This window comes from Trachurus japonicus, chromosome 1, assembly GCF_045865225.1.
Source record: "Trachurus japonicus isolate A0001 chromosome 1, Traja_1.0".
NCBI lineage: Eukaryota > Metazoa > Chordata > Actinopteri > Carangiformes > Carangidae > Trachurus > Trachurus japonicus.
Window position 1 is genome coordinate 22,059,143 of NC_140907.1, and position 12,828 is coordinate 22,071,970.

General features: G+C 39.7%; 1 protein-coding gene across 9 annotated transcripts in view; it reads left to right on the plus strand.

The window, feature by feature from the left end:
- tenm3 (teneurin transmembrane protein 3) overlaps positions 1-12,828 on the plus strand; it is a 288,258-nt gene that overhangs the window by 266,986 nt on the left and 8,444 nt on the right. For all 9 annotated transcript variants that reach the window (XM_085780218.1, XM_085780247.1, XM_085780226.1 and 6 more), the window contains 7 exons: positions 1,715-1,819; positions 3,310-3,440; positions 7,342-7,511; positions 8,717-8,843; positions 11,376-11,573; positions 11,754-11,813; positions 12,255-12,599. In XM_085780218.1, coding sequence (XP_085636344.1) covers positions 1,715-1,819; positions 3,310-3,440; positions 7,342-7,511; positions 8,717-8,843; positions 11,376-11,573; positions 11,754-11,813; positions 12,255-12,599 — 1,136 coding nt within the window. The remainder of the gene's footprint in view (positions 1-1,714; positions 1,820-3,309; positions 3,441-7,341; positions 7,512-8,716; positions 8,844-11,375; positions 11,574-11,753; positions 11,814-12,254; positions 12,600-12,828) is intronic.

Below are 12,828 nucleotides of genomic sequence, written 5' to 3' on the forward strand. Positions count from 1 at the left end.
ATATAGGGAGAAACTGCATTGAGTTCCTGCAGCTGCATTTTTTCTTTTTAAATGTTTCATTTCTGAATTGCACAAATGTAAATATAATAGACCATCATATAACATTAGCTACTGACAGTAACCATCACCAGCACATGTAAGGAATTATATAACACACTCTTGATAATTCATGTCCATAAGAAAAAAGATATGACTATGCAGTTGCTCTGAAATCAAGATAAATAAAACTCAAGAAACAGCTGTTAAAACTTAGAGTAAAATTGTCAAATAGCTGCAGCACTAACTATGTTTGTTTTCCTTTTAAATATTCACATGAAATTGAATATTGAAACACCCTGTGCGTACTAAAAAAGGATGTTCTTTCATTTGATTTGTTTTTCTGCGGTTCATGTCAGGGTAAATCACACAGACACTTTTTGATACAGCGGAAAAAAAACAAAAACACAACTGCATTGTCAGCTTTCTAGCTTCAAAACCCTGGAGAATTGATGTGAGAAAAGGAAGTGAGTCGTGGATTGATCTGTCAATGTGTCCGCTCTGATAATTACAGATTTTAAGAAAAATGCAAACGAAAAGAAAAAAAAATGACCATCCTCATCATCCTTCATGTCAGACATTTAGACAGGGAAAGCTATAATTTAGCATTGACGACCTTGTTAAATCTGAACTAATGAGCCAGTTGAAGTGAGGCCTGGAGTGTGTGGCAGTGATTTGTTTCGTGTGAGTAGGTTCTCCCTCACAGCAAAGCTGTATTGATTGGCATCTAATAAGTTATTCAAAGCCATGACAAGTGCAGCATTCCTCTCCATCAATCCAAGTATATTATTTATTGTCTTGCCTCCTCACTACCATCTATCATTACTCAATATGACTGTGTGTAATTGGTATATGTGAAATCACATTAGGTGTATCTCAGAAGTGGTGAGCTAATGTAGCTAATGTACTTCTACTTCTGTCACTTTTATGCTCTTGATTAAATCATGAAAATGGGGGAAGGTGTTGGTAATTCAGAGTTCAACAGTTATGGTAAATGGTAAACAGTAAAAGTTAATGTTGCTGCATTATCATGCTCTGTTTCTAATAGGCTGCTGTAAACCATAGCATGTAACCACCATCAAAAAATAAGACTACTCCAAACAATAGCTGACGCCAGTTTTCTTTAACCAAAGGACACACAGCATTCAACATTCACAATATCATTGTTTATTGATTGATGTGATCTTATGGTGATAATGTCAACAGAAAAAAGTTTGGTCCTGAAATGTTTTGATTTCCTGTCAAAAAGTCTACGAGTCATTTGCCTGATGGTATTTCAGAAAAAGTCTATAGCTTCTAACAACTTTCTCTCTTCCTCTCTCTCCCTCTCTCACATACACACACTTCTGAACCCCGCCAGCCATTAGTCCTGTAAGAGGTCAAGGGGAATTTAATTAAAAGAGCCGGGGGATATTAATATGTGCGCTGTGCTCCATTAACAGGTTCAAACAATGCCTATGGAAATTAATTGTACTGTTTTCTCTCCTTATATTAATCCCCCTGTCTCTGACGTGCCCTCTCTTGTTCTCTTCTTCTCTTTGTCTATTTCTGTCCTTTGCCCTCAGTCTGGATCAGGTTATTCCAGCGTTTTTGATTAAACGCCTCAGAGTTTGAAAACAAAATCAATGAGAACTATTGCTCTGGTTCGTTGATGATATTTTCTCTTTCTCTCATATAGACCAGCTTCGTAACAGCTACCAGGTGGGTAATGACCATTCACTGAGAGTCATCTATGCCAATGGGATGGACACGCACTATCAGACAGAGCCACACATACTGGCAGGTATGCAGCTTTGTTTGCCTTACCCTTAATAAATAATAAGAATAACAATATGGACCAATCTGATTTTCTTTTTCTTTTTTGGCAAAGTTAGGCAAAATTTAAAAGAATCTGTAATATGACTCTTAATCTTTAAATTTGCCATGTGTATATATGATGTATAAAGCATTGGGTGTGGGCTTTACATGATAAATGCTTGTAGATCATAATGTTCAGTATTCCATATATTACCAAGAGCTTTTGTTTTGCATGAATGGCAGGATATAGGATGATGCAGTTGACAATCCTAGTAGTAAATCATGGTGTGAATTTGTATAACCAGCCAAAAGAAATTATTTTATTCTAATATAGTATTGTAAAACATCAGTAAATTAATAGTAAATGATTAATAGACAGTTAGCTTCTACACCCTGTCTACCCCCCCACCATCATTACTGTGAAGACTGTGGCTTTAAATGAAGTCACCAGTGCAAAATGGCAGCTCTTGTATCAGGAACATTTGAGCTTCATTTTTTGTACAGTACAGAGAAGCTGAGACCCGTCGTCCATCTTTATGTACAACTTCAACTTGAAGAGCTCAGTAATGTTACAGTAAAAAATGTGTGTTTTTTCACAGGCAAAGTTAGAAACAGTATGAAAAATACAAAAGTGAACAAACTGAACTGTCCATTAAACAGCAGAGTTGTGTAAGTTCACACTTCACAGGAGCTCGGTCAAAGTTCATTTCACACAGATTAAAATGAACTAGTTCACATTTATAGTTCACAAGTTAGAATTTTTTTAATGAGCTGCTCTGAGCTATTCTTTTTCAGTGGACCCTCCTCCTACTCACCCGAATCATTATCACTTCCCGAACCAGATAAATTCCTGTGTGGTGCTATAGAATCATAAATTACTTTAAAAGGGTGTCGGTATCTGTCTTACCACTTAAACACTGTGTCATGAAGCAGGACAACTCAAAACAGATGGAATTCGGTTCTATATATATTTTGTATTATGCAGAAAGTGAGGAAAGAGGTGAAGTCAAGGTATATTATGCAATGGAAATTGTATCCACACTGCACGACCCATATTCTGCAGCAGCTCAAAACCGTAAAATTGATGACAGGCTGGCACAGACTCCAACACTTTCTAACTGAAGGATGTGCAGAGATTTCAGTTCACATGCCGGGTGTCGTAAATCCTCGGTTGCCCCCATAAAACACAGTTCTTCTTCTGATGATATTTGGTGCCTGGCAAACAGCTTACTGTTGTTGACTTTCACAAGGGTTAATGACCCTCCTGTTCATTAGCAGCAAATGGATTCGCCCAGGTCACTCGTCACTGCGTTCATGCCCAACACTGAAACTGAGTTCATCGGCAGGTTCCACCCTCACATCTTGAACAACAAATAGTGTTTTGCTGCCTTTTATGTTGCTGTTGTTTTATTTGTGTGTGCTGTTTCTGTGATAAAATAGTGCCAGTATCCATGTCTTTTTCATTTCCATCTCCAGGTGCTGCTAACCCAACTATAGCCCGACGCAACATGACACTGCCGGGAGAGAACGGCCAAAACCTGGTGGAGTGGAGGTTTAGGAAAGAACAGACTCGAGGAAAAGTCATCGTCTTTGGGAGGAAACTCAGGGTGAGTGCTTGCCAGCTGAAACTCTCTATAAGCAGAAAGCAGCAGAACATATCATGACCAACTAGACATCTAAGAACTAACACTAGTGTAGTGTTTTCACTGATGGAAGAAAAAGGACTTGATTTACATGCATTATCTTTAATTGTACACAGGATTTGGCTCAGTCCATCTGATCCAGTGGATAGGCAGGAGTATAATTGCGTATATATTTACCTTAGAATTGATGGTAAAACTTCAAATATGACACTGATTTATATGTATGTGTGTGCTTCTCAGTGAGAGGCTATTTGGTTACACCAATAACCTGAGTGCCAAGACGAGCTCCAAGCCATTTAGCTGGGCCTCAGCTGTTGTCCTCTTTACCTTCTGTTTAATATGGCCCATTAATTCAGAAACATAAGCATCTACTATACATCATAGTTGTCAGGTTAAACTGTTTGGTTACAGAATGTTGATCCACGCCAACCAATCATTTCGCCCCTCTCTGTGTGGTGTGTTGTGGGTCACAGAGGGGTTTCTGTTCCAGTGTGTCGTGTTGTATGTTGTTCTCGCATGCTATTAGGAGAAAAGGACGGACCATTCGTCGATTTGAATATTGCATGAAGTGCTTCCTAACTAGCCCAGCCTAATTGGAGGAAAACTGTGCAGTCATGTGGCCACTGGGGAGTTCACCGATCCACACAGTGGTGCCATACTTAGCATGGTCCAATAAACCATAATGAATGTAACAGCATGCGTGGACCACCAGTTGTAATGAGGAGCGCTGTATTGTGAACAAGCAATGATGAGCTGTAGGTAGATGTGTTTTCGTAAATGGTTGAGCATGAATGCAATATGTAGATTGCGTAGGTCAGCGACATGTTTGTGATTCATGTGTGAGACACAGTTTGGTTGATGAAATGGTAATTGGGAGTTCAAACACCAGTTGTGTTGGAACTGAAATAAAAATGATGATAATAATAATTATAATTTATAATGATATTAGATACCCAAAAAATAATTTGTGTATTGGTGTCAATATTATATGAGTTCAATAACAATCAATAACACTGGAATCCTATCATGCATCATTAGTAGTAATAGTAGTATTCTGGTACAGGCCAATTCTGCATATATAAATCTTTTTTTTTTTGTGGCAAATTTGCAAAATATGCAAAAGTGTTTCAGCCTAGTGCCTAGATTTTTATGCCTCCATGGAGATGACAGCCGGGACCAGAGGGGTTCTTCATCTGTCTGTGTCAATCTTGACACAGACAGACATGGCAAGTCCAAATTTGGCAGAAATATTCATTTGGACTCATTGATGAACTTATTTGAATTTAGTCGTCAAAGGTCAAAGGTGAAGACACAAAATTCACACCATGGGAAATTTAGAGTCTCTAGCTCCAGCAGTCCAACTTTAATTTGAGGAAAAGGTTTGGGCTCTTGGAGGAAGCTGGAGAACCTGGAAAAGGCCCTCAAACCCCGAAACATGTTGGGGTGACGTGACAGTGCTAACCACTGCACCACGACTCACATAACATCATTTTGTAATTGAAACCAGTATCTTTGTGGTCCTGCTTATAATTCACATACATTTGGCAGGTCAACCTGTTTTTTCTCCTCTTTAATCACTAGAGGGCAGACTGGCACTTCACTTTAATGATTGCTGAGGACCACGGGCAGGTCAGACCTCCAGAGACGAAAGACAAGAGCAACACAAACTAAACAAATTAATTTTCTCATATAGCCCACAACATGTTAATATCACACAACAATAGGAACGAAATACCATCATCAAATTATTACAATTATTCAGAAGCCACAACTGTACACAGTGTTGGGGTTCAACGTCCTGAACAACAACAAGCATTTGACTAAGCTGACTGTTTCCCCTGTGTCAAAATGAGTTGCAACAGTTTGTTCAAAGTCATGTAGGCGTAAAAGCAACGCTCAGACTCAGGGCAGGTGCTGATGAAAAGGTGCTTTGTTGGCCGAAGGTCGTTAGGAGGCAGGCCATCACCATAGGCAAGTAATACCTGGGTATTTAGGAGTTATAAAGAGAAATACCAGGTGACATGAAGAACAGCTGCATAAGGCACCGGAGTACATCAGTGGATTTGGCAGAAGATAGAGAAAGGGGACCACCTGTTCAGCCCTGTTGCTAAAGGCTCTTAGCGTCTCTATTACTTGGATCTGTGAGGCTCTAGGTCTGAATTGTGTCTGGGTGTTTGGGGCTGCTTGTACTTCCCTATAAATCTACTGAGGCAAATCTAGTGCTCTTAATAGGAGCACTGTTTGTATACTAGTACCAGGTGTATTTTTACATGGTGTGCTTATCATACTGTGGGCGTACAGGTACAGGATGCCAGATAAACTGAATGTTTAAGCAGCTTGTTGGATAGATTTATAATAAGGACAGAATTCAACGAGAAGAGAATCATTGCGTCCTCTATGGTGTCATACTATAATAAAAGTCACAGTTTGCTTGGACCCACACGACCAAGATAGGTAGGATAGATGCCAATCTCCAAAATGATTTGTTTCCTTCGATACAGGCACCTCACACTCTGCATGTCTTAATCTTGTCCTGATGGTCTTGTTTTTTATCCAGCTGGCTGCAGGCTGCAACTGGCCACCATCCCAATTCCCTCCTTTTCTGCCCCATTTACTCAATTCACGGCATTCAACTGGTGCTAATTTACAAATGAATGAGTGGCTGCATAAAAAGATGAGAAAAATGACTTTTGAAGATTTTCCAGCAAGACTCTCTCTTTAATGAAACATGTCTGTAGAATGACTGATTGGCTAATTCATAGTATTCCTCCTTGCTTCAAGGATCCATAAGGTGAGTTTAGCAGACCTGGCTCTAATTTACGCAAGCTATCTGTCTTCATAAATTGGAGTTTGAACAAACAGCATATCATTTAGAAAGCAATAAAAAGGGGTGAGCTGGCTCTATGATACCACAGTGTTTTATGAGTCTTGGACCAGATGCGTGTGTTAATTCATTGGCTGAGATGTATGTAGATGTTAATCAACCAACAAGAACTTAACACATGGTCATTTTGGTGGTTGTTGTTTGTCTTATGAGGTCACTAGTCTTTCATCGTGGAATATACCTATTGTTTTTTTTTGTTTTTTTCTTTGTTGCTGTTGCACATGAGCAGGAAAAGGTCAGTTTAGGTTAATCTGTGCAGGCAGCCCCTGTACTAAACTGTTTTGAATTGAACGTATTCATGCTCCCTAGAGGATAACCTACTGTAACCTTTACCCTATTACCACCTAAAAAACAAAGTCTGACGTTGTCTAATCGATCTAATGCTTTTGCACTGTGAGGTGTAGTCAGCACTGCAGCATATAATGACTTTTAGCAGACTTTAAAGGGATAGTTTGGGTTGTTTGACAGGGGGTTGTGTGAATTAGTCATACTTAGTCTGTCAGTCGACATAGAAAACCCATCAAAACAGCAGGTACAGCACAGTTTTACATTTTTCAACCATAAGTGCGCATGCAGATCACACTGTCAGCTGACTGTACCAGAAATAGCAATGACTCTATTTAAACAGATAGTAGATTGCTTAGATGGGCGTCTTTTTAAAGTGTTTAAAACATGTTTTTCTTCTTTTCTGCACTGTGTCCCTGCTGCCTCTGATAAATGGCAGCACATAGATATGAATCTTCTGTAGATGATTCACTGGCTATGAATGATTATCACACACAACCCTATATCAAATAACTCCAACTAGATTTTAGTCATGTTCAAACACTGAAGAGATCACAGCAAGATGTGAGCATACCGGTATACTGTATACAGGTCATAGAATAGCTTTCAGCTACTGTGCATTTAACATTTCAGCCGATTGAAGACTAACATGATCAAATCAGTGTATTTATTCATGAGTTCTTTGTTTGTGTCCAGGTGAATGGAAGGAACCTGCTGTCTGTAGATTATGATCGTACGCTGCGAACAGAGAAAATATACGACGACCACAGGAAGTTCCTGCTGAAGATCATCTATGACACCCAAGGCCATCCCACACTTTGGGTTCCCAGCAGCAAGCTACTGTCAGTTAACCTGACATACTCCAGGTAAGATCTGTAAGATAAACCAGTGTATTTTCCTGCCTTTTCTTTACTCAACTGGAAAAAGCTGTAACATATACCTTCAAGACCAGAGGCCACAGTGTATTTTGGACAGGTTCTCAAAAATAGTCTTTTCTCACATCCAGTGGATTGTATGGTGGAATGTGGCTAACATAATATGGATGGATGATAACAAAACTAGGCTATTTATACCATTTATACCAATGTTACAAAGCAACTATGTGGACTAAACAAAAGGCTTGCCATGATTTTTCATGTAAGGGGCAAATTATGGTTAAAAAAGTACCATCCTAGGTTATGACCGATTTGATTTAATAGACTTAAGCTGTCTTTCGTTTAAGGCAGTTTTTGCTGAGCACTTGAAAATATATTCAGATGATTCTTATCTGTATTAAATTTCACTCAGCAGTGAATATCACTTCTAATTTACAGCAGTGGTGCTGGGCCTTAATGGGAGAATTACCATCAGCTCAGGTGTAAGTCAGGTAGTGGAGGTGACTGTCAGTCATCTCAGACCTCTGTGTGTGCCTGCTCAGTGGCAGTTCCACTTTATTAAGTATGAGTGTAAAATTTAATGCAATTCAGTGCAACATCAATTCTACATGAACAAATTTTGTAATATAGACAGACATTGTTACAAAAGTGTACATTTAATTTCTTATTTATTAATGAGGTCGTAGGTTTTATTCAAGGGTGATGTCATACAGGACAGCATGTTATTACCAGGTGTTTTTTGTCTTCCTCAAGTTACCTACATGGGGGGGAGCAGAATATACAAAACACCTGTATTATCCCAACCAGTACTAACTGACCTCATCAATAATAAACATATAATTCCATTAACACGTATATGACATATAAAGTGGACTATGGCACTGTGCAGGTTTGTCTTACTAAGTGGACATTGTTGTTACCTGTAGAGTAAATTGAAGTGAGAATCGTTGTGTGAGCTGCAAGAGAATCATCACCTTGCATGAAGGTCACTCTGAGTTCCTCCCACATCAAAATGAATTCTGTGCTCAGTGATGTGAGCACAGTTACTCGTTTACATTTTTTCAGAGCATCATGAATTGAATTTTTACAAAGTTTATACATTTTTAGCTTTTGTCGAGTCTCTAGAAACTGAACGTGTGTGTGTGTGTGTGTGTGTGTGTGTGTGTGTGTGTGTGTGTGTGTGTGTGTGTGTCCAGTACGGGGCAGGTGACAGGCCTCCAGAGGGGTCCAACCACAGAGAAGTGGGAGTACGACAGCCAGGGAAGGATAACCTCCCGAGTCTTTGCTGATGGAAAGACATGGAGCTACACCTACCTGGATAAGGTACAGTGCACTTTTAATGAACAGCAGGTGTGTGTGTGTGTGTGTGTGTGTGTCCTCACTGTATCATCACTATAAATATCACCTTTGTACACTGTTTATATTTCCTGGAGGACAGGACAAATGAGGCAGTTCTGCCTATGAAAGCATATGTTTTTATCCTTAGTAAACCTTTGTTACACACATGCTCATACACTCACACACACACATTGTCTCCCTGAAGAAGAGGTTATGATAGAGATGTTGAGAAATAGACAAATGACTTGCATAAGGCCTACCTATGTTTAACAATACACACACACACACACACACACACACACACACACACACACACACACACACACATTTGGGCCTTGTGATCCATTTAAAATGAACTGTCACAAAGTTAGTGGTAAAAACAAGCAGTCACAGAAACCATACGTCCCCTAGATAGAAGAGGCGAGGAGGAGGAAGAGCTAGTGATAGCGACAAAAGAATAAAGCAGCTCCCTAGTCACTCAAGGAGGAATGAGCGTGGGAATGGAGACACAGAACAGTTCAAAGAAACAGCATTAAAAGGAATACCTCCAATCTTCAATGGTGAAATATGTGTTTCTCCTCCCTCACTGGAGCACTCAGACGGCAGTGGAAACATCAGGGTTTAAGCTGCAGGTGGTCGGGTCCTGTAGTTTGGATGCTAATTTGGCAGGGACTCTTCTCACCACGCTTTAGTACAGGTGGTAGGCACTGATTAAAGGTACAATCAATAAGCTCCGAGTGTGATTTGAAATCAGCAGTTTTACATTGACATTAAATGGTAATGACAATGCAGAAAAGCAAAAAAGAATCTGTTAACTTAGACCCCAGCAATTGTGGAGGGGTAAGAGAGACAGACATGCTTCAGTGTTGAAAATAGATGAGTTTAAAATGGATGACTGACTCTGTGTCTTATTAAAAAGATAGGGGGATTTAAGAGGGGGGGAAAAGTAATGCACTCAACGAGAGAGCTTCCATTGTCTCTGAAAGAAAAGAAGAGATGTGAGATACACAGAGGTGACTGAAAGAAAAGTGAGAGAGCGACACTTAAAAATGAGTGACTTCTAAAAACAACCCACTGAGAACCTGCTGTTTCTTAAGGAGTGCAAGGGAGGGGACAGAGGAGCAGACAGACAGAGCACAACGCTTAAAGAGCAGCTGGAGTTATAGAGAGATGGAAGAAGGGTGATGGGAAAAGATATTTAAGAGAGCGCACCAACAGAGGTCTGACTGTGGAAACAAGACCCTGGGGACGGTGGTAGCTTAGTTAAAACGTTAGACAGAGAGAGAGTGAGTCTGACACAGAGTGAGAAATAACAGTGATTGTGGGTGAAGAGAGATAAAGAAAAATCTAATGGCAACAGGAGTAATAAGACATGAGGAGGGAGCAAGAAATAACGAGAGCTTTTTAATTAAAAACAGAGATATTTATTGGAATTAAATGGGATTGAGATTTGAGAGAGAAAAAAACAAGACTGATCATGTCATATCTCTGTGAAGATGACTGTAAATGAGGCCCTAAGATACCAATTTTAGTCTGTATAAAATAGATATGAATCTATACGCGTAGTCATGTATCATACACATTTTTCTGTGGCAAAGTTGTTGTTTATTTTTTAAAGTCCAAGACCAAGGAAATAATAAGGAAGAATGTTCCCCACAATTTCTTTGTTACGAAAAAATAAATAAAAGTAATAAAACAGCAGAAAGTGATAAAGGAAGACAGGTGAAAGAGAAAGATTGAAGAAGGGAAGACACAAAACAAGAAACATTGCAAAGGAGCTGAAGATGGGACAAACAGGAAAAAATAAACAGACCATCCCCCTCTAGTGAATAAATGAGCCATATACTCCATGTGTCATTCTCATATTCACTTGTTGTTCATTCACCTACTTTCTCCACTTGTCACTTGTAAAAGAAACTCATGAAACATGATTGGACTAGTTGTATTTGTCTTCCGAGGTCTGCCTGAGCTAATGCGATGCTCCATTTCAGCTATAACCCTTGAACCTTTGCCAGACAGGGGTTCAAAATCACAGTGAACAAATGACATAAATTAAAACAAGCAGTAAAATCTTATAAAGTGATTCCTCTCTGCACTGGTAACCAGACACTGCACAGGGGTCTTGTGTCAAACACACACACACATGCATCAGTGGATAAATAGCTGCTATTAGATGAGCTAACAAAGGGCTGCAAATAAAATTCCACTTAGCGGCCACATGAGCTGGATTTTGCGTGAGGACCAGATCTAATATCATATTCATCTATTAAAAGTTAATTAAACGATGTACTGCCAGCTGTGCTTAGTACATTCATTTGTTCATTTATAGTCTGGCTGATGTGGATTTAGCACATCTCACAGTGTCATCACATGCAGCATGATCTTCATTACATAAATGCCACTTTTGTTTTGTGTAAACTGTACCAATACAATCCAATCTCTCTTTTTTCTTCTTTTTTTGGCTCTGATGGCATGTCACATATTTTTCTGTCTTCTTTTCCCTCTCTCTCTTAACAGTCCATGGTGTTGCTGCTACACAGCCAGCACCAATACATCTTTGACTATGACTCAGGAGACCACCTGTCAGCAGTCACTATGCCCAGCGTGGCTCGACATACCATGCAGACCATCAGATCCATAGGATACTACAGGAATATCTACACACCCCCAGAGAGCAACGCCTCGGTCACTGTGGACTACTCTGAAGATGGACAGGTCAGTGTGTGTGTGTGTGTGTGTGTGTGTGTGTGTGTGTGTGTTCTCTCAAGTCTTCATGATGGACAGCCATGATGAACCTTTTGTATTTTTGTTTTTGTGTTGTTTTTTCCCAAGGTGGATGATTTTCATGATATTAAAGTACTTTCCCTTTGTCTCTCTTTCTCAATGTCTCTCTAGCTTCTCAGAGTTGCCCATCTTGGCACTGGTCGACAGATATTGTACAAATATCGCCGACAGGTATTTGATTTACGTTTTGTTTTTTTTAAGTGCATATGAATAATTAGAAATGGCACAAAATGATTTACAGTTGTCTGTATGCATTTTGTTTATTTTCAAGCAGTTGTTGCAGTAGTAGTAGTTTTAATTGTAGTTAAGATTTATTTTTCCCCAAGACAAGGATCCTAAAAAGGATAATTAGATATTTAAAGAGCAGATGGAATAGATACATCAAGGCTTTGTTTGGAGTAATTGAATGCCAAAGTAGAGGGAGATCAATACAGCTTGCAGATGGGGAAGCTTGAAGAAACACTTACATGGACCCAAGGGTGGTGGTGAGGCATGACATGCATAAGAAGCGGCAGCACAGATGAATACGGACTCACCAACCAGGATGTGATATTCTACAGTACAAGGTCCATTATTGTAAACACATATGTTACTGTTTTACTTTCACATCAGAACAAGCTGGCAGAGATCCTGTATGACTCAACACGGGTCAGTTTCACATATGATGAGACCGCTGGTGTGCTGAAAACCGTCAACCTTCAGAGCGAAGGCTTCATCTGCTCCATCCGGTACCGCCAGATCGGCCCGCTGGTCGATCGACAGATATTCCGCTTCAGCGAGGACGGGATGGTGAACGCGCGCTTTGACTACACCTATGACAACAGTTTCAGGGTTACCAGCATGCAGGCTGTAATCAATGAGACGCCACTGCCAATCGACCTCTATCAGTTTGATGACATATCCGGGAAGGTGGAGCAGTTTGGAAAGTTTGGAGTCATCTATTATGATATCAATCAGGTAAGACGGGACTGCTGGCCTTCAAAGATAGATGAGTCAGAAAAAAAAATCTTCATAGACCTCAGTACACACCAATCAGCCATGAAACTGTTTATCATCATGAGTCAAGTCATGACGCCTTGAAAAATAACTGTAACAGCAAATTCAATCAATCAAATTATAGATGAATGAGCTCATGAAACAACAGTGAAGTTGAGAAATCAAATCCTTCAAGAATGGGGTAGGTTCA